This window comes from Adelges cooleyi, unplaced genomic scaffold (genome assembly GCF_023614345.1).
Source record: "Adelges cooleyi isolate 19-005CV unplaced genomic scaffold, UGA_ACOO_1.1 ACOO_flye_CR_arks_rails_tigmint_CR_PRNA_446, whole genome shotgun sequence".
NCBI lineage: Eukaryota > Metazoa > Arthropoda > Insecta > Hemiptera > Adelgidae > Adelges > Adelges cooleyi.
Window position 1 is genome coordinate 517,896 of NW_026096129.1, and position 22,675 is coordinate 540,570.

A 22,675-nucleotide genomic window follows, 5' to 3' on the forward strand; every position below is an offset into this window, starting at 1 on the left:
ATACTTATAAATATTTTTTAACTTAAATATGTAAATGGAGATGGATTTCTTCTAGTGGGAAATCATCAAACAAACTTTACCGTCCTAGGTAACTTCCTATAAATACATCACTATATACAGCAATATGTTGTACCTCTATTATTTACAAGTTAATTATAGATATGTTAATTTTATTTAGTTTTAGTTTTTCAATATGATTTAGCAAATAAAAATGTTTATTCGTATCTTATAAGCGTATTATTTATCTTGTTACTTGTTTTTTTATTTTACTATTATCATAATAAACATAATATAATATAGTATTAAAATGTTTGTTAGTAATATTATTATTGAATTTTAAGCTTATGACTGTTTAAAAAGCCATACAAAAACAAAAAAAATTGTACTTTTTCATTGTCACTCTAAATTTTTGTTTATACCTCGTACAACGAAAAAAACAATCATTTATTAAATAAAAAACATACTTTTACTGTTCATATGAACACATTAAAATAAGTAAGAATAGTCAATACTACTAAATATATACAGTATAAGGTGGTAATATAATAAAGAGTTAATAAATAAATACAGCTTTTAATAAATAAAAATACTGAACTAGAAATAGTTAAAATTGACGTGTTACAACTTTAAATTATAAAAATGAAAATTTATTTTAGTGCACAAGTATTGGATGAACGTATTTCTTATGGAATCCTTTGTTATCTAAACATTTTAATAAATACAATAGATGCCTTATAAAGATGTTGTTTGACATCTTATGTACCTATCATAAACCAGTTCGAACAAATGCTAAAATAGTTTCTGTACATATTAAGTTTAGTTTTTGTTTATTTTTGTATATATTCTGTACATATTATCTATTAACTGTATGTAATACAATATTATACTAAAAAAATAAAAAATTGAATGTTATTTATTAAAGTTTTTTTAAAAATATTTTCACTAACAGAATTAATAATTTGACTAGTTAAGACACCAGTACAAGTAACACTTATTAAGACCAAGACGCTAAATATTTAAAGTAAAAACCAAGACGCTAAATAACCATAATAATTGAAAAATTAGAATAATGAACTTTTTGATTAGTTTTCAAGTAGTCGTATTTTTATAATAATTTGTTCTGTTGATATTAATCTACACTAGTAACGAATCGTTTTGGTAGAACCACAGATTATACTCTATATAAGACCGTGATTAGACCACGGTAACCTATGGTTGAAATTGAAAAAAAAACTATTTACTAGGGCTCATAATATTGTTTGTTAACAGCAGCTAATGCCTAATATTCAATACGTACAGGTACACCGCACCGCTAGGAACACTACAGAAAAAACAGATAAGAAGACATTACCTATATAAATATTATTATAGATTTATTATTAGTTCGTTTTCATTGTGACCGACGACCGTCAACTATTAACTTTAATCTACAACCGTGTCGTTAATCAATCTTATTTTGTGAAACGTGAGATCCGGCGATAAACGATTTTTTTCTTTAGCTGTAAAACTTATAAAAGCATCTCATATAACTATAATAGTGTAGTACTAAGCTATAACTTTAAAAGTACTTGTCTGATTTAGCTAGTTTTTACACCTAAAATTAAATTTAAAAAAAATAAACACGATCATCAAAAAAAAATTGGGGGTTACCATTTAAAAATCTAAAGTTGATATGGTTTTAACGCATAAGGGATGGTGTTAAAATTTTGAAAAATACATTAAATTTGTCCCACCTAATAACTATAATAGTACAAAAAAAAAATAATTAAAAAAGTCTAATATCTTCTAAGATATTGAGTGGTCCATAGTTAACCAATCACCCGGTACTGGCTTGAAAATACTAACTACCGATTTGCATCGAAGCGTTTTTTCGAAAGTGATTTTATTACTTTCAGATTTAAAAATTCCTGTAAATCTGTGACCTCCCCGTCCCCACTATGCTCCGTTCCCACTATGCCCTGATCCCACTGTACTGGGTTTTTTTTTTTGTGCAAAAACATAGCGGACCAAATAACACATATACAATGTCTTGTTAAATTTAGTTGGAGTAGACGGCGATTCATGTTTCAATCGTTTGTACTCCATAGTTTAAATTATAATCGTTTCTTCTCAATAAAATTAATATTTATGTATTATATACTTCCATTAGAGCAATCTCACACTAAAAAATTGTGTAACATGAAATACATTTTGGGTCGGTAGACTGCATAAAAACCAACACTTAATCTGAATCCAATATACAATAACAGTCCTCTTCATAATTTGCAGGTAGTTGGACCTAATATACTCGTAGTTGACCTTCGGTACGGTCGTCCGCGGGCGATAAAATAACGAAATAACGTCGGTGGTTTTGCCGTGTTAGAACTTAAAATGTCTTAAAAAGTAGACGGATCGGTTTTTTTCCCAATAAATCGTGTATCTACCGTAATCAGGTACACGATTTAGTCGTCTGTGATGTCATGTAATAAACACAACATTATGATACCGACCGTTGGGTCCTAACCTAACCTAACAAGGGTCGACGTTACCAACTGAAAGTTTTTAGCGTCTTTACGTTTCTCACATCTGGTACACCGTGTTTGTAGTTATTTTTTTAAGATTTTATGTGTTTTTGTTAAAATATCTGCAAAAACACAGTTTTCCGGCAATTAAAAAAAAACAGTTGTGCCGAATTTTTTTTCAGTTTAATATGTTATGAATACATATGAGTTTTTACTACTGACAAATTGTCAACTTAAAGGTCTTAAACATACGGCTAAAAACCCCAAAAAACAAAAAAACCTATACCTCTCCTAGGAAGGTGGGAAATGGGTATAATTTAAATTTGATACAACTGACGTGCGAGGGCAAACGAAATAGCTACTTGTAATAAATTTCAACTAGATCCGACTCTTTTTCTCGAAATCATAGCCAGTAAAAGTTCTAACTTACAAACTCGTACAGTTTTTTTTTTGTTTTTTCAAAATTGACTGCGAAGAAGTAAACTTTATCAACTTTTACCCCCAGTAGTGTCTACTCGAAGGAATTGGTTCAGTATTAAAAAAGTTACATAGTAGTGCCGCTCTGCATCGAAGCTAAAAAATGTGTTGCTATTTGAAAATCAAAAGTTGATATAAAAATAACTAGTTTGGGATTATCATGATCACATTATATAAAAACATTTTGGAAAAAAAAAATTCAATTATTAATTAAACCCAGTGAGATATTGAGTGGTTCACGATAATGGATCACCCTGTACAGAAAAAGAGAGGTAGGCTCTCTAGGTATATATCTCTAGCATAACAAACGCTTTTAGGTACTGCTGATCGCAGAAAATGCAATGCCAATTGCCAATACTATAATATATGAACATTTTGGAGATCTTTATTTATTTATGACACTGAATTACGATACTATACATATGGAAAAAACCAGAAGAATTTGAATTGAAAATCTAGGTACAGCTTAACAACACAGGTTGTATGATGAGCCAAATCTCCACCCGGAAGTTATGCTTTTATAGTCAACGGTCATAACTAAAGGGGATCTATCTAATTATACGGCTTGCGTTTAAATCTGATCATGTTGTCCGGCAGCAAACAAACGCATATGAAAATCATGAACATAACTGGTACCAATTAAAATTTGAATATTAACGGTGAGTATGACATTGACCAAAAACCACAGATATCGGTAACAAAAGTATAAACAATCGAACAAATTTTGTTACCGCTATAATAACAGAAGATTTCTGTGGGAAAAATCCGATGTAAAAAAAACACATAATAATTATTTTCTACAACGACCTACACTAATAATAATTAACCTATTTACAGGAAATTTTAATATTATGCGACCCGAAAACAAACCAATCCGACGAACCGATACCGAATGCATAGTTTTAAAACAATTGTATCATTTATTCGAGATGGTTTTATTCAACGAACAAAATTCAACAATCTCTACGTTAACTGATATTCCTATTGTTTTTGCTACCGCAGCATGTGTTTTGTTTGTATTTATATGTTTCCGTTATCGGAATTTGGTAATTGCAATTTTCAGCATCATAAATTGATCATGAAGTGATCGACTACAATACTATAAGCCAATGGTCGACTGGCAGTTTAGTTCAAGTTCCAGCGTTAGTAATTCACATTCGACCTACTGTCAATTGAGCCAATCGGTTTAACGCTGTTTGAGTAATACATACAACTTACTAGCAAAATGCTTCGATACAGCATAATGATTTTGATTTGTATTGAAAAAATAACGGCACCAGCAACTAAACCGCCAACGTACTACCCAAATCTTCCAATGGTAATACAAAAACCACCCTTGTTATCAAGACAGGTTGATTTATTATAAAATTTCTAAATTAAAATTCCATTTTTTTTTTCATTAGTTTTGGAATTTTTTTCTTTTGATCCAAATTCTGTTTTTCATTCACTATATTTTGTTTACTTGTATTGTACTTTGTATTTTATTTTTCGTATTGTATTTGATTATTTTGTCCATTTAGTTCTTCTGTTTACTTTTACTCTATTTCCTTGAGGGTTTCAAATAAATATTATTATTATAAGACAGTCCATTTCTCTTAAAATAATTGTAATTTTTTAGGGTTTTTTTGTTTTAATCATTTTTTCTTATGTTCGAGCTTTGGGAAAAAATAAAAAATACAAATTTTAAGTATTGTCTAAAATTATGTAACAGCATAAACTAAAGAAAAAAAAACCACAAAAATTGCAATTATTTTAAGAGAATGTGAGTGTGTTGTTCTTAATGGATCACCTTGTGTATCACCATTTAAAAATTACCATGCTCGAAATAATTTTAGGGGGAATATAAATTAAAAATTAAGGCATGCACTCCATGTGAGCACTTTGAGCACGCCAAGGTACAGGTTAACCTACACGTAAGTAGAACAAGTGCTAATTTATATGAAATAAAAGGCAATTTAACATATTTGGTTCAATTTGACGATTCGTTAACTGTGAGCAATTTTTATTTACTTATAATTAGTAGTTGTATTTTAATTATGCTTTGTATGTTTACACATTTTAACTTCGATATCAGCATTTTTTTTTTATACTTTGACTAACTATAATTGCTATTTATTTTATGATGATAAATAGTTTTGATACATAATATAATAAATTTACTAATTCATCAAGTCCATTTTAAAAAGCAACTGTAATTGATACCACTATTACAATGACTTTAATTAATTTATATTCAACACTTTTTATAATTTATAGATTTGCTTCGAAGCGTTTCTTGAAAGTAATTTTATATAACATTCAGTTTAAATCAGTCCAGTAGACCTGTTAACTCACCGCTTCACTAAGACCTTACCTCAATGTACTGTTTTTTTTTTTAAATATATATTTTAAAGCTGATCATACTTTTTAGACTGAACTTAATTTTGCTAAAATTATTACGTTTTCACGACGACCAAAGCTTGTTCGAAATTGAGATGGCTGTTGGGAAATGCATTTGGTGCATACAAGAAAGCGTTTAATTTTAGTACTGATTGCCCAAGAAGGCCGGTAATGTTGAACAGATTTTTCAAACTTGGTCTATAATTAATATTCTTTTATAATTTTCTTACACAGGGAGTTTATGTGTCGAACGGACTCGACATGGAAAAGGTGAAGGATCTTAATTTTCCAAAGACATTTTTTTATGGTGAATATAGATTGAAAATCGCCCTCTATAGCCCGACCGGCGAAAAACTTGGTTGTATCTATTTTTTTTATAGAGGTTGTACGTCCATGGGAAGTATAGTTTAGCTCTTACTGTTTGTGCCACGCAATCAAATACAATAATAATTATTACTTTTAAGATAATTCGGATATTACATCGATATTAACAATAATAGTAATTTCACACAATATTATATTATATTGAAATAGGCTCGTGTGAATAATATCAATCGAATTGGTGAGTAAAATGTATGCAATAACAAACTGGCCGGATTAAACACAATATACAAATATCTAAACCACTTAAATATATGACAAACAATAACCAAAAAACATCAATTTTTTGCTTGATCCGATTTTGAGATTTTTTCTAGCACGTCAACATTTGACACAACTGACGTGTGCGGGCATGCCAAATCATTATTCCTTATACATTTCAACTAGATCCAACTCTTTTTCTCGGAATTATAGCCAGTAAAAAGTTCTAACTTAAAAACTCGTACGGTTTTTTTTTTGTTTTTTCAAATTTCGTCTATGAAGAAGTAAACTTTTTCAACTTTACCCCCCCCCCCCCCAAGTACCAACTAGATAAAATTTGTGATTTATAGAGTTGCTACTCCAAATTTTATGACTTTTCGTGTTTTTTCAGTTATTGACTCACCAAAGATCTATCTTCAGGCTAACATTCAGCTCTTGAGTTTTATATTAGAAGAATTCTCAAATTTTACCCACCGAAAAAAAATTTAGGTTATAAACTGAATTGTAATGACTTTCTATTAGTCAAAAAAAAAAATTAATTAAAAAAATAGAAAGCTGAATTAATTTTATATAAGAACCTGGTTTTTAATAATTTTTTTTTTTAATCGCCAAAGATACTATAAAAACCAATACAGTGGGTTTACAGGAATTTTTTGAATCTGAAAGTGATAATATCACTTTTGAAAAAACGCTTCGATGCAAATCGGTAGTCAGTATTCTCAAGCCAGTACAGTCCAAACCAAGCACAGTGTAAGCCAGCAAAGTTAGAAAATATTAAATTGAGATGCAAATAAGCATTAAAGCGTTAATTTGAAAGTGATTGTATCCGAGAGGACTAGTACAGTAGAGTATAGGCATAATGGAATCAAAGCAACTAGTGGACGGGGAGGCCACAGGTCTACAGGAATTATTGTAAATAAAAGTGATAAAATTGAATAATCTGCATCGAAGCTAAAAGCTAAGAAAATAATTTAAAAAGCCTACAATCTAATTTGTAATTAAAAAATGGACAAATTTGAGCAATTTTCTGTTATACTATTATTAATTACACATAATTAACTCCAGAAATTTTTCTACTTCATTATATGTAAATAAAATAGAATTTCTGCAGTTACATGATAATATAGGTAATATATGCCTATTTATATATTTTAATAAATAATAATAATATAAATTAGAACACCTACTCGGTGCTATATTATGCATCAACCTTAATTTAAAAAAAAATTTTTTTTTTTTTCACTAAAATAGCTGAATAACTAAAATGTATAACATAAGTGCAAATGCAAGTGCTTGCAATAAATTCAACAATCTGAATGAGCCTTACCTATGCTTATCTGCTCAGTACTTAAAGATTATTATATATATATTGATATATTTATCGTTTATTTATTTTTCTACCATAGAATATACGAACCATTTGATTTCCAAGCATACATATAACTCATATTGTCTTCATCGATCGCAACGTCATAGTAGTAGAGCCTTGTTATTTTCGAGCTCGCGGGTACATTAGATTCGTTTTTCTTACATAAATGAATACTTTGATTGAAAACCAAAGTATACTAAATAACAAATATATAAATCCCCACACAAAAAACCGTATATTAGCAACATAAATAATAGTACAAGAAAAATTATAAATTTAGTTAGAAACAAATTTTTACTAGGTAATACCTACCAAGTTTTTATTTTAAATAAAGAAAAATAAGATGTGTTAAACATTATTTGTTTACAAATAAATAATTACGAACTTAAACGTGCTCAAACCCTAAATCCAAAAAGTATTCCTTTACGACCTTTCTCACGTGTTTTTCGATCTCCAATACGGCCTCAGTGTGTTCACTTTCCTCAAGGGACTGGTCGGTTGTTTCATCTTCTTCTACCGTTTCTTCGGCGTCCTTCGAAGAACTTTGGTCGAGACTAAGACTAAGACCAAGATCATTAGCATCAGCATTTCTCGGTAGTATGCAATATTTATCTATTAAAGGTAACACAGCGTCTCTTACTTGACGGTTTAAAATTTTTTTTAGACCTTGAAAATATTGGTTAACTTTTACATTGGCGTCGTGGGTGTATGCATACTGCAGTGTGGTCTTAACATCACGAATCTTAATCACGCTAGTTGCGAACGATTGTATACGATTTTGGATTAAAACATATGTTTTCTTTTTTGTCAACGGTTCTACCAAATAGTTCAACGCACGCGACATGTGATCAAACATGTTTTTGCTTTTTTCGAATTGTTCTATAAGGGTGTGGAATAGCTTAAAGGATTTCCGATAATTATCGGGTTTTACTTGAACAGGCTCACTACTGCTGTCCTCACCTGGTGCACGCTTTTGTTTGTAGTAACTTTTTTTGCAATATTTTCTTTGATCCGCAAGACGTATCTCGTAACCACATTCGTCCATAATGCTTTTAGTCAAAAGTAGGAACTCAAACAAAGCATTCGCGTACACGCATCCCAACAGCTTATTGGCCATGCAATATTTTTTTTCCACGTTTTCTTTAGTGACATTATTCGATTGATCGGGCTGTTTGGGGTCTATGAACAGGTAATTTCCCGAAAACGAAGACCGAGTGCATGAGTTATCGTGATATTGGACTTGCACGTGATTGAGTCGGTCCCATCCGTAATTTTTTAAAAGTGCATTTAGTCCGTCGATGTATTTTTCAATCGGTTTAAATTGGTGCGAAAACGATGCGAGTTCGATTACGGTTAATAGAAATAACAGATCACTCGAAACGTTAAAAAACATTTTATCAGCTTGAAATATTTATTTATTTACGCGATAGGTACAAAAAATATGAATATATCATGTACGAAGAGTTACACATTCGTCCTCAAGCAGAAAGGTCTGTGTGAAACGGTTGACTCATTTGACATTTGGAAGTGTGTTTACTTCTAATGGTAAAATCGCTACTGTTTGTTCATTTGGCGTGGATTTTTTTTATTCGCCAACATGACAGGCTATAGGTCTTATTAAGATCAATTGAAACGTTATAAACCATTTTAGCAGATTGAATTATTTCGCATTAACGCAGTAATAAAAAAATATATATTATATCGCCGCCCCGGTAGAACAATGACTCAACTGCAGCACAAATTGAAATTTTACAAAACCATATTATTTTCACCGAAATGTTATGGGATGTAATTTTAATGGAATGGCAATGCTTGAGAAATTATTACAACTATAGGTACATCATTTCGCTACCCTATGCATTCGATATTTTTCAACACGTTGAAGCATTTAGCCCATTTTACCAAATTTTGCAGTTAGGTCATTGCATCTAGTGGGGTTTCCAGAAAAGTCAACTGATGTTAATTAGGTGATTAGTCGATTGGAGCAAGTAATAAGATATAAGAGAAAAATATAAGTGATAAGAGATAACATATCCACGATTAAATCCACGTTTTTTTGCTGTTTTTATTTTTGAAAATATTTTGGTTTATGTTATTTTACAACGTTCGAATTTTTATCTTGTTTATATCCGCCGTAAAGGCCTGAGTTTACGGTTAGATACTGTTTTTTGCTTGTTTCCCTTATGGGCGTTGTCATAAAATATTATATCCGGCTTTAGGATTTATTCATATTTTTATATCTGCATGGCCGCGACCCGACACATCGTTTTATTATCATTTCAAACCGAACTAGTCCTATTCAAATAAATCATAATTAATAAACTTATAAGCTTGTAATATGAATTTATACGTTGAAGGTATCGTAATTGTAATAAAATGCATAATTATGTGAATTACTACATAACTAAAGCAATCCTTTAGACAAAACCCACGCTAATTTTTAAAGAACCGCGTTATCATGCAGTATTTTTGTGCACTAAGTTTTGGTCAGTGACAAACAATCTGCAAGACACTTTGGAGGTTATACCTATTTAAATATCTGCCTGTAAAATAAGACCTTTAAAAAATCGAGCCTAGTTATCATTAAACACGCAAGGTACATCAGATTCGTTTTTCTTACATTATTAAATACTTAAATTTTAAAAAAATGGGAAAATCGCCCGTTTCACTGCCCCACCCTTTACAATTTAAGGATCTATGAAAATGTTTTTTTAGTTGCATTTTGTTTTGAACATTGTCAGTCTAGTAAAATACAAGTATAATTGAGCTCTGAAAGAATATAATCTATGAAGTATAAACAGTTAGTGTGAGATTGCTCTAATGGAAGTATATAATACATAAATATTAATTTCATTGAGAATAAACGATTATAATTTAAACTATCGAGTACAAACGACTGAAACATGAATCGTCGACCATTCTAAATAAATTTAACAAGACATTGACTATGTGTTAGTATACGTTCATATTTGGCGTATTGACTCAAATATGAGGCGCTCAGAAGCCAAACTGATTAAATCCATAAAATGAAATTTTTCAGGACAGGTAGTTAATGTTATTTGAAACAATGTAAGTACAATTGCCAATGTACTTGGTGCACTCTAGTGGTGAAAAATTCAACTATGGAGTTATTTATCATTGCCACTGTTAATTATACACTTTTGTAATCCGACCATGCTATTATTCGCAATTTAAAAAATAGTGGAGTTAATCGGTTTGGCATCTTAGCGCCTCATATATAATATATTTATCAAATAACAAACAGTCTTGCGAAACAAAAACCTTTTTTACTGCACTTCTGAACTGCTTTTATGATTAATATTTGCAGAAAAAAATGAAACTTATCGGGTTTTTTGTACCATTCATCTTGGTAAATGTTTCGGCAGATGTTTTTGAAGGTATTTATGTTATTTTCACAATTACAAACTTAAGGTAGAAAATACAAATTTTAAAAAAATTACAATGTCTCACCTTTTTTTTTACAGCGGATTATAGGAAACAGGTTTTAGTTACAAGTCAGAAACATCTTTATTTTTTTTTAAAGTTTTTTAAGATTTTAGAATCCAATGTTTTTATACATATTTTTTAATTATGTACATATTACAGATGTATCCATCATGGAAGCTGGTACAGGTAAGATATATTTAAAATTTAAATGTTAATACATAAATGTTTTTTTATGTGAACCTAATTTTCAAGTTTATTGCAAATTTAAAAGTATAGTTTTTATCAATAGTAAAAAGTGCACCAGTGTAATTTTCAAAGTAGGTAGCGATTTCTAATAACCTAATCAAAGGAGTTTGAGTGTTAGAGGTTAGTGTTGAGTTAAATGGCTACAGCCTAAAGAGTAATTTGATATTATTCTAAAGATTTATATGGTACTTAATTCAATTTGTTAGTATAGCCCAAATCTTTTTTGTTTATTACAGATAGATTGGAGCGAATAATTGAAGAAATGGTTAATGAAGTCAATCATTTCGACACTTTCGGTAGTCTTAGTTAAAATGATAATAATAAAAATAAAGATAAAAGTAGAGAAAAATACTAGAAAACAATATAAAAATTGCAACTTGTTGTAAAATTGCAACAAATTTATCTTTATGCAATATTGATAAATGATGCATATATTACATTTTTCTGCGAAATCTAAATGGCAACCTTGTGTAATTATTATACTTTGTTTCAATTCAGCCATTGTATTTTCATAAAGATTCTATCTAGTCTATTTAATATAGGTTTTTTCCTACTTTGACCTTTAACTTCAAATTTACAATTATATAATGCAATAGTTTATAAGAGCAAATCAAATCCTTTACTATTAATCTGTGTAATATAAATTTCAGGCAAACTTAATTTTATGATCGCTGTACCAGGTAATAGTTTTCGTAGAATTTTATGAAAATATTTCCAATTTTTCATTCCTATTTAGTTTTCCACAGAACTTCCTAGCGTGTTGAATATACAGTGCAGCACGATTATTCCAAATTACTAACATAACACATATTTATTTCTACCTTGATCTTCATATTTCTGTTAATAATATAAAAGAAAATGTAATGCAATACCATTATTTGTTAATGTTAATTTCAGAACAACTGAATACTACCATCTGTATACCGAGTAATAATTTTCATTTACATGGTTCCACACAGTAATGTTTGATATTCTTTTTGCACACAACATTTTTGTTTTAGTTTCAGATTTGAGACCCATTCCAATTTTGGACAGTAACCACATTTTTTTATTATATTTAACGCATATTTATTGTACATAAATACTTTTAGAACATTCACTTAGCGCCTATTCACAAATACCAGTATGACATTTTGGTAGGTACAATAAAATATCTATTTTTTTAAATTTTAGAATTGCTTGATTACCAGGACTTTATGGGATGGAAAATAAGACGTACATTAAGTAAATATTACATTTTAAACATTTATAATTATACTAGTTCGAAGTTCTAAAGAAAAACTATAAAAAAAACGATTTAATGCTTAAAGTCATATAGCTGTACATGTAATTTATTTTTAAGCATCTGATGATTATTCGAATTATAATATAAACAATAATATTTTGCATTAAGAGCCGTATTTTTGGTTGAAAACACTCGTTCTAAATCAAATATACTGTTTCTAAGAATACTGCGTTTTAAGCTGTGAAAAATATTTTAGTTCTTCATAACATTTTCAATGCATCGGTTGGGGCACAATTTTAAAACTATTTTTCAGTTAATAAATTATTTCAGTTGAAAAAAGTTCAAAATTGCATTTTTTTTTATACATTAATTAACTAAATATAGTTTTAAAATTGTGCCACAACCGATGCCTTGAAATGTTGTGAAGAATTTAAATGTTTTTTAAAAAACTATGTATTCTTAAGGACAGTACGTTTGAAGTAGAAACATGTGTTTTTGTACAAAAATAGATCCTATATGCGTTATAAAAGTTGAAAAAAATATATAATTATCAATATATTTTTTTCCTATGGTAAGATGGATGTTTAAAAATTTGTGTTTAAAGAAAATATAAAACTATGGATATTCTACGGGATAGAATATTCAAATCCACCGCACTTTATAATTGTTAATATTTTGTATTACATTGATTTAAACTGATCGAAAACCAAATTTTGGACTTAAATACAATTTTTTTGTATTTAATGAAGTTATATTTATGTATCTCATAATCATTCAGTAATCAGTATCCGCATTATTCAAATTTACCCCGTTTGCAAATCTACCCTATTTTCCACTTTGATATATTTATTTACTGCGTAATGATTTTATGTATTTGTTACAGAAATGAAATATCCTAATATTGAAAACAACCAAGGTAAATACGAATTTGTCGGTAGTCGTAAAGAGCCTTACTTGTTAAGAGTTGACATTTGCTTCATTTGATTTATATAATGTCTTATGTCAAACTTTAATTTTAATAAAATAATCTTTGTTGAGGAGAGAGACTTATACCTCGACATTTAATTTCATTTTAATTTAACTAAACTGTTTTTTATTTTTATTATTCTTTCACAACGCGGTCATTTAAATATTTATTTTCGTAGATTTTGGAAGCTTAGATTTGACAACCCTTGCACAGGACAGAAGAGATGTTACTGGACCAGCTTTAAAAAATATAATCAATCGTTTATTAGGTAAATAATATTAATACGGAGTTGTATGGATTTTGAATCATTTATAAAAAATGTTAGGTATTTAATAAAAATAAATCACTACAAAATAACAGGATGCAACTAATTTTATTTTTAACAATTCACCAAATAAGTGATGACACATACTTTCTTGTAATACAAACAGCATGGCTGTCCTATACGGATACCGTGCATATTCAATTTTTTTTCATGGTTCTATTTTAACAAATATGACAGTGGTGTCCTGCACCAAAAAAAAGTAACTAGTAAACTAATTTTAGCAAATTAATAAGAAAAAAAATGTTTTTAATTTTTTAGATGGACCTGTTCAGGATATACCGAATAATGCCGCTATAAAAAGGATGTGTACTTTGATCGGATTATACATGAGTGCAGAATTTCCAACGTCATATATAAAAAGAATTCACATTGACTTATCTAATCGTACTTGTACCCTATTGGATGGAACTACAGAAAAAATATACAGCAAAAATGGTGGCGTTTGGGAACAAATTAGCGAATACGGTACAGTACTACAACGACTAAAGGACCAGTTAGTATAATTTAAAACAGAATCAATGGTATAACTCTTTTAAAATTATATAATACCATTTTTGTTGTTTAAAAACAATATTTTTAAAAACCACTAGTATCCTATTTCATATCGCACTAATAATTGTCAAATAATTTAACGTATTCCATAATAAATAATTTTTACTCACATTTGTTGCTTATGTGTAGATTTAAACAGACACCTAATAATTTTTACCATACTATACAGAATTCAATAAAAAACATTTTTAAAAATAAAAATGTACTTATCTTTTGCATCTATCTCCTCGTGTAGCCATTTCTTCGTAATTATTTATTTCTAGTAAGTTTTAGGTCATTCCGCACTCCATCCATCTTTATCTGTCAGGGGCGTCAACGTTGTCTTCTTTCTATTCTTGGTTTTCTTGGGTCCTGGCTTAATTTTTTTTTCTGCTCATATGTAACAGATCGACTTAAATAAAAACAAAAAGTCAAATAATAAAACAGTGCACTAGTTGTATTGTCAACTAAACACATGTCAACTATTTTGATTTTTCACCATTATTAACATCGGGCAAAAGCTATCATAATCTGGTAAAAAAAAACTAACAAAAAAAGTATCCTCAATAGTATTACAATAAATTTGCAAAAAACTGTCTATGGAACATTAATTAAGCATGCTTCGATTCTTACATTGCCTCAAGCCCAAATATTTTTTATAAAACTTACTTAAGATTTCTCAATAAATCGTTAAAAAATTCTCGAAATTATAGCCAGTAAAAGTTGAAACTTTATTACTTATATATAAATTACAATGTACACAGACAAACAAAAAAAACCCACATAATTGTAAAACCAAAAGCATCGCTGCTCCACATCAAAGCTAAAAAAAATTTCTGGATTTTTGTATAAAATACTTCAATAGTGGTCAAATTATATAATTTTATGGTGACTGATTCTGAATTTGATAACAGTTTTCAATTTTACAAGGCCAAAACAAAACTTAAGTGAAAAAACTACTACTAATAACTTACTAGAAATACTCTAAATAGATGTCAATAAAAAATATTGGCGGGTATGACAATTTTTTTTTGTAGATTTAACGTATTTATGTTAAATTAAGTGATTATAATACGCTCTTTTTGGTCAACGTTTTTTTAAAATCTTATCCGTGAGTGTCGGCCAAGACCGTTGTAGTACATATCTAGTAGTAAAATATACCAAATCTGCGAAAAACACATAAATGGCTTAAGGTATTAAAAGGTATAAGCATAACATTAAAGGGTCTACAATTATTGTAAAACCGTGGTATATTTTTCAAAAAAAAATATACTACTACTAAATAATGCGTCCAGTAATATAGTACTTATTTTACTTATTGTTATTACTTATTTTACTCGTTAAGTGTTTTTCATTTATACATTTCGGCATAGTCTATATAGTTTGGCCAAAAATAAAATAAATTTCAACTGCAACTCTCTAATGCATAAACAAGATATTATATTATGAGTGATTGTAAAATCCCAGAAGTAAGAAAAATACCTATAAACTAAACTTTGCGTCGAATTACTGAAAAAAAATTTAACCAGCTGTGTAAACGAAAATAGTTTCACTGCAAAAACCACTTAGATTCGTAGATGTCGGTCGAAATATAAGCCTATCCATAGATAGCAAAAGAACATTTACTATCGAAAGCCGATCAAGTCGAATATTGTCTAAGCAATTCAATCAGCTCAACAATTTCAGTAAGTATTTCTATATCAAACCCTAAAAGTTGCAATGACGCTAAAACTAAAAAGGCATGAGCTAACGAGCCGTACATTTTAGTGTAAAAATAACAGTATTAAATATTTTTTATTTCTAGTTATTTTATTCATTGGGTATTAACAATGTTTTTGAGCGAACGGTTTTGTTATATTTATTTTTACCAAAAAAGATACAAATATATTATGTATTACACAATCCATATTTTGGAGAGAATTCTATAATAGATTTTATGTAAAGTTTCTTCAGCTCTCTGAAAACATTTCTAAAAAATTTGCCACACGAAAAAAACAAAAATTTTTGATTGTAAACTCAATTCTAATGACATTCTGTTATTCGAAAAAATAATCAATATTTTTTTTAAAAAGCTGAGATTATTTTATAAAAAATAACGATAAAAAAAATAGGTGTCAAGATAAAAACTCAAAGTGCTTTTTACGACTATAGCCAAAATAATTGAATAAAAAAATCAAAAAAAACTTCAGATTAATTTTTTTATCGTATCAGACATGCAGTGTACTTTCAAAAAACTCAGCGGGGGGTCGGTCCAAATTTTGAATTAGGTATATGATGATGTATATTATATGAAGTCCTTTTATGTTTATGATTTGCAGATAAAAATGAAACTTATCTGTTTTTTTTTATCATTTATCTGGGTCAATGTTACGGCAGATTATGATGGTATTTATGTTATTTTCACAATTACAAACTTAAGGTAGGAAATAAAAATTTAAAAAAAAATTACAATACCTCACTTTTTTTTTGATAGCTGAATATAGGAAACAGGTTTTTGTTACAAGTCAGTAACATTTTTGTTTTATAAAAATAGTTTTTTAAGTTTTTAAATTGTATTTTTTTCATACATATTTTTTAATTATGTACATATTACAGATGTATCCATCATGGAAGCTGGTATAAGTAAGATATGACTAAAATTTAAATGTTAATACATAAATGTTTTTTATGTGTATATAATTTTCAAATTTTCTGCAAATTTTAAGTATAGTTTTTATTAATAGTGCAAAGTGCAACAGTGTAATTTTTAAAGTCGGTAGCAATTTCTAATAACCTTATCAAAGGAGTAGTGTTGAGTTAAATGACGACAGCTGAAAGCGTGGTTTAATATTCTTCTAAAGATTTATGTTGTACTTAATTAGATTTAATTTCAATTTTTTAGTATAGCACAAATCTTTTTTTTGTTTACTCTAGATAGAATGGAGCGAATAATTGAAGAAATGGTTAATGAAGTCGATAATTTCAACATTTTCGGTAGTCTTAGTTAAAATAAAAATTAAAAAAAAAATTGAAAAATAGAAAAAAATATTTGAAAAACGATATAAAAATTCGAATTTATCTTTATGCAATTGATAAGTGATGCAAATATTAAATATATTTTCGAAATCTAAATGGAATCTTTATGGGGAAAAACTGATATTATTAGCTCTGTTAACCTTGTGTGATTGATATACTTGTTCTCATCCTCACAACTGTTTCAATTCATCCATAGTATTTTCATAAAGATTCTATCTAGTCTATTTAATATGGGTTTTTTTTTCTACTTTGACCTTTGACTTCAAATTTAGAATTATGTAATGTAATAGTTTATAAAAGCAAATCAAATCCTTTACTATTAATTTGTGTAATGTCAATTTCAGGCAAACTTAATTTTATGATCGCTGCACCAGGTAATAGTTTTCGTAGAATTTTATGAAAAAATTTCAAATATTTCATTCCTATTTGGTTTTCCACAGAAATTCCTAGCATGTTGAATATACAGTGCAGCACGATTATTCCAAGTTACTAATGTAACACATGTTTATTTCTACCTTGATCTTGATCTTCCTGTTTATAAAATAATAGAAATAGAAATGCATTATCATTAATTTATGTAATGTTAAATTCCAGACAAATTGAATATTCTTAACTGTATACCGGGTAATAATTTTCATTTACATGGTTCCTCACAGTGAAGTTTGATATTCTTTATGCACACAACATTTTTGTTTTAGTTTCAGATTGGAGGCCCATGTCATATATTGACAGTAACCACATTTTTATATATCATTTATTTATTATATTTAACTCATATTCATTATACATAAATTCTTTGAAAACAATCGCCGAAATACCTATTGACAAATACCAATAAGAGGAGGTACATTAAAATCTATTTTATTTTAAAATTTTAGAATTGATTGATTACCAGGAAGTGATGGGATGGAAAATAAGACGTGCATTCAGTAAATATAAATTTAAAAAAATAATTTATATTTGATAACTATACTAGTATGTATGTTTTATGCTTAAGCTTTTGATGATCGTTCGAATTAACATGTATACAATATTATTTTGCATTAAATAGTTGGTTTAATTAATCGCAGTTTTAGAGTGACTGCTTTATATAAAATATATAGGAGAAGACTGGGTAGATTTCATATTAAAAATAATATTATATTTTTTTTTTATTCTATAAAAAATGTAATGTTTGAGATTTCCAACATGTAGTATAAAGATTTACACACATAATAATAATATTCCCAACCTCGCCAATCAAGTAATTTATCATTTATAAATGTTTAAATGAATATTTATTTTTATTCTCGGTTATGAAGTACATTTGAATTGAAAGAGAGCAGATTTGAATGTGTCTTATTGATATATTTATTATATCAATAAGACATATATTATGTTTTATTATCCTTATAAAATAATTTTTTGCATAACATAAAATAAATCAACGTTATACATTATTTTGAACTTAAGATTTTTATTTATCACACAAACGTTCGGAAATCAATATCCATTGATGACACTAACTAATTCTTTAAGCAGCATGACTATTAAATATATTTTTAATTTGCTATATGTTCACGTGAAAATAGTTCTGTCAGCATTATTCAAATGTACCTGCCATGCAAGTCTACCCCATCTTCCCCTACATTGGATTGTATTACTTTACATGTACTGATTAATTGATGTCCTTGTTACAGGAATGACAAATCCTAATATTAATAACAACCAAGGTAAATACAAATTTTTCGGTAGTCGTAAATAGCCTTGCTTGTTTTAGAGTTGAAATTTGCTTCATTTTATTTATGTAATGTTTTATGTCAAACTTTAATTTTAATAAAATCATTTTTGTTGAGGAGAGAGACTTATACCTCGACATTTAATTTCATTTTAATTTAACTAAAATATTTTTTATTTTTATTATTCTTTCACGGTCATTTAAATATTTATTTTCGTAGATTTTGGAAGCTTAGATTTAACAACCCTTGCACAGGACAGAAGAGATGTTACTGGACCAGCTTTAAAAAATATAATCAATCGTGTATTAGGTAAATAATATAAATTTGAAGTTGTATGGATTATGAACCATTTATAAAAATGTTTAGGTATTTAATGGAAATAAGTCACTACAAAATAACAGTATACGACTAATTTTAATTTTAACAATTAACCTAACATGTGATGATACATACTTTCTTGTAATACAAACAGCATAGCTGTCCAGTACGGACACCATGCATATATATTATTTTATTACTATATTTTAACAAACATGACTTTGGTGTCCTACACCAAAAAAAAAAGAAGAAACTAGTAAACTAATTTGAGCAAATTAATAAACAAAAATCGTTTCTAATTTTTTAGATGAACCTGTTCAGGTAATACCGGATGATGGCGCTTTAAAAAGGATGTGTTGTTTGATAGGATTATACATGAGTGCACAATTTCCAACATCATATATAACATATACTCAGATTGACTTATCTAATCGTACTTGTATCGTATTGAATGGAATTACAGAAAAAATATACAGGAAAAATCGTGGTGTATGGGTACAAATTAACGAAAACGGTACAGAACTACAACGACTACAGGATCAGTTAGTATAATTTAGAACAGAAATCAATGGTATAACTCTTCTAAAATTATATAACACCATTGTTGTTGTACTAAAATAATATTTTTATAAAGCACTGATATCCTATTTCATGTTGCAATAATAATTGTTAAATCATTTATTGTATTCCATAATAAACAGTTTTACTTACATTTGTTGCTTATGTGTAGATTTAAAGAGGCTCCTAATACTTTTTACCATACTATACATAATTTGGTATGAAACATTTTTAAAAATAAAAATATACTTATCCTTTGCATCTTTTCCCTTCTGTAGCCATTTCTTCGTCATTATTTATTTCTAGTAAGTTTTAGGTCATTACACACTCCATCCATCTATTTATACTGTCTTGGATCAATTCTCGTTCTTGAGTCCTGGCTTACTTTTTTCCTGCTCAGATATAACCGATCAACTTAAATAAAACAAACAGTCAAATCATACATTAAAACTTTTTTCACGATTTAACATAACCATCACTTACTAGCTAGTAAACTAGCTGTATACTTGTATCAGACAGATTAGATTATAACAGATTTTAGTATTTATTGGGTTGATCATCTGTATATATTTATTTCTTCTTATCGTGTCCAGGCTTTATTATACTATAGATGCTTTATTTTATTTCTGTACATAATAGTTTAATGCTACAGTATGCTAACACATACCTAATTAACATTAAAATGAAAATATTTTCAAATACATGTTAAGACTGGACAGAAAAGCCAGAAAAGGTACACAAACCTAACAACAAAATGATTGCTAATTGGCGAAAGGAAACAATCCATTTTTATCAATTTTGATTATATTAATGACGAATTGAATTTAATATTGATTTTCTACTAAGTACATATAAATAAATACAAAAAAATGTTTGTTATAATTTAAAAATTTTAAATTGTCGTTTCAACTTTTATAATACAATATTTAGATATTTAAAAAGAATTATATGTTTTTTCTATGGTACAAAGTTTACTGCAGAAAGGAGTTGTCCTTGACTTTATTTTTCTAATTGAATTGATTTTGTGATAAAAGGTATTAAAAAAATGAATATCTCTTTAAGGCAAAATATTTTTATATAGCAACTTAAATGATACCAATTAAAAAAATTTGTGTCGAAATGAAGAAGTGTCGAGAAAAACTCGAAAGAGTTCAGATTAAATCGGATAAAGTTGTTACTGATGGATTTAATAATGGTCAACAACACAAGATAAAAAGGTTCATTTTTTTTTTAACAAAGAATAAAATGATTAACTTTTTGTACGGCTTCTAACTTGTAGGCTTGTCTTTAAGAGTAAACATCAGAACGTGGTAAATGATCATGAATTTTAGTACGAATAATACGTACTGTTAAAGCTATTATGATAGAGATCTAAATGTAGGTTTTAAATACATCCGACCATTAATCACAACGCCAAAGATTACTTAACAAATTTTTTTTTTTTATCTAATACCCAGATAAATGAAGTACCTTTACCGGGAGACTTCATTCGGTTTCAACAAACCAAAACACAATTACAGTACAAATTCCAAATAAATGTATTGATGATTTTATTGCTTGAGAACTGTATTTATTGAATTTTAATATTCCAAAATGTACATCAAACAGCGACAAGAGACAAATCTGAAATACCAGCCAGCATCGTTGTCAACGATATACACAAACACAATGTTAAAGCAAAGTTCATTTTTTTAATAATATAATACATTAAAAATACCTAATTACAAACAATCTAAACGAATACTAACTAATCATAACTAAATTTTCCGTTTTAACCCAGCAGTTATGTCGAATAGTTGGGGATTATAGATTGTGCCGTTCTTATCTAATGTGTAGAAAAACCATTTTCCTTTAACTTTCAACGGTATGGTCTGGTTGCTGGTATTTCTCCCCACAGAACAGCTAATCTAAATAATATAAATTAAAACATTGATTAGTTATATTCGTACACGGTAATATTTTAGAAATTTAGTTGGCGAGCTTTATACATCATTGACAAACTATGGTTTGGGCAAGCTGTAAGTGTAAATGAAAATAAAAACTGAGTGGGCAGTTTAAAAAATATCTAAAAAAAATACTACACAAACAAAGTATACTAAATAGCCTACGCAATCTTATACAAACCTTGTCCAATGGAATAGTTGTAACAATGTTTTTATTGAAAGGTCCGAAGGATGTTATATTTAGATTTTCACCTCCCTTACACAGTACTAACATCTTCACAGATTTCATCGTATAAACGGCACATATAGCTACTAGAATAGCACCTGTTTAACAACATTTTAAATTTATTAATAGTTCAATTTATTGAAAATAAAAAAAAATGTCAAAGTACTCACCCATACAGATGCAACCAACGGGTATGCCGACAGTAACAATTTTTCCTTTAGTTTTTAACTTATCCATCCACCAGACCGTATGATTTTCATTGCTGTCGTTAACATTTTTGTTTAACAAGGCATAATACGAATCGGCGACTGTCAGCCAAAATCCAAACTGCACGACGGCAAATATACTGATAATTTTATAGGTTCTGTCGCTCGACGACTTGAAAAGTAGCACATCTTTTGTCACGTTGGTGTTCAGTTCGAATATTGATTTGTTGCTGATGTATTTTTTATTTAAACATTTCGACGCTCTAAGCGGCGTTTTATAAATTCGATTTAATGTATTTAACGCACGATTGTACGACGCACACTGAAAACACGGTACGCTTTTGAATATATTTTGTATGAAAAACATTGTGTTGATTTTATTATTTAACTAGATTTTACGTCGCTCTTATACCGAAACAAATTAACAGTTCATAAATTTCACAGACATTAGCCTTATTTAGAGTCATTATCAAGATTTCTGAATTAACATGACGGTAGATAAGTATTTAAAAGCATTTCTTTTCTACCGTTTTCCTTATCCTTATCACATACAACAAACCGAATAAATTAAAAGCCTACAGGCTCTTATCAACGATACCACTATTAATCACGGTTACCAAAACTTCGGTAACCACGGTAAGA

The 22,675-nt window shown here is 28.5% G+C and overlaps 2 protein-coding genes across 5 annotated transcripts; one reads left to right on the forward strand and one right to left on the reverse strand.

Annotated features, from left to right (window-relative positions):
- Positions 1–7,196: 7,196 nt before the first annotated feature.
- On the forward strand, positions 7,197–19,800 carry LOC126842086 (uncharacterized). 3 transcript variants are annotated; one of them, XM_050578957.1, is made up of 11 exons: positions 7,197–10,706; positions 10,794–10,823; positions 10,915–10,941; positions 11,238–11,297; positions 17,409–17,438; positions 17,659–17,688; positions 17,763–17,795; positions 17,943–17,993; positions 18,744–18,776; positions 19,002–19,091; positions 19,408–19,800. In XM_050578957.1, exons 1-11 carry the CDS (start codon positions 10,643–10,645, stop codon positions 19,650–19,652), a joined length of 693 nt encoding a protein of 230 aa, XP_050434914.1. In that variant the 5' UTR covers positions 7,197–10,642; the 3' UTR covers positions 19,653–19,800. The 3 variants fall into 3 exon arrangements, with proteins under 3 accessions (XP_050434914.1, XP_050434915.1, XP_050434913.1); XM_050578956.1 differs by lacking the exons at positions 17,409–17,438; positions 17,659–17,688; positions 17,763–17,795; ... (2 more) ...; positions 19,002–19,091; positions 19,408–19,800 and adding exons at positions 11,652–11,681; positions 11,899–11,928; positions 12,003–12,035; ... (2 more) ...; positions 13,372–13,461; positions 13,777–14,181 and having other exon boundaries at positions 10,218–10,706; XM_050578958.1 differs by lacking the exons at positions 11,238–11,297; positions 17,409–17,438; positions 17,659–17,688; ... (3 more) ...; positions 19,002–19,091; positions 19,408–19,800 and adding exons at positions 11,652–11,681; positions 11,899–11,928; positions 12,003–12,035; ... (2 more) ...; positions 13,372–13,461; positions 13,777–14,181 and having other exon boundaries at positions 10,190–10,706.
- A 1,289-nt stretch (positions 19,801–21,089) lies between these two features.
- LOC126842085 (transmembrane protein 223) lies at positions 21,090–22,550 on the reverse strand. Of its 2 annotated transcripts, XM_050578955.1 has the most exons (4): positions 21,998–22,550; positions 21,783–21,925; positions 21,407–21,565; positions 21,090–21,281 (listed from the first exon to the last, which is right to left on the reverse strand). In XM_050578955.1, exons 1-3 carry the CDS (start codon positions 22,398–22,400, stop codon positions 21,416–21,418), a joined length of 696 nt encoding a protein of 231 aa, XP_050434912.1. In that variant the 5' UTR covers positions 22,401–22,550; the 3' UTR covers positions 21,090–21,281; positions 21,407–21,415. The 2 variants fall into 2 exon arrangements, with proteins under 2 accessions (XP_050434912.1, XP_050434911.1); XM_050578954.1 differs by lacking the exon at positions 21,090–21,281 and having other exon boundaries at positions 21,330–21,565.
- Between the last annotated feature and the right edge of the window lie 125 nt (positions 22,551–22,675).

What these genes read in the sequence shown, in the direction of transcription:
- LOC126842086 (XM_050578957.1), top strand. Translation starts at nt 10,643, where the DNA reads ATGAAACTTATCGGGTTTTTTGTACCATTCATCTTGGTAAATGTTTCG. An exon ending in TTCGGCAGATGTTTTTGAAG is followed by an intron (nt 10,707 to 10,793) that starts GTATTTATGTTA and finishes TTTTTTTTACAG; the next exon opens with CGGATTATAGGAAACAGGTT. An exon ending in CATCATGGAAGCTGGTACAG is followed by an intron (nt 10,942 to 11,237) that starts GTAAGATATATT and finishes TGTTTATTACAG; the next exon opens with ATAGATTGGAGCGAATAATT.
- LOC126842085 (XM_050578955.1), bottom strand. Translation starts at nt 22,400, where the DNA reads ATGTTTTTCATACAAAATATATTCAAAAGCGTACCGTGTTTTCAGTGT. An exon ending in CGTTGGTTGCATCTGTATGG is followed by an intron (nt 21,926 to 21,997) that starts GTGAGTACTTTG and finishes GTTGTTAAACAG; the next exon opens with GTGCTATTCTAGTAGCTATA. An exon ending in CAACTATTCCATTGGACAAG is followed by an intron (nt 21,566 to 21,782) that starts GTTTGTATAAGA and finishes TATATTATTTAG; the next exon opens with ATTAGCTGTTCTGTGGGGAG.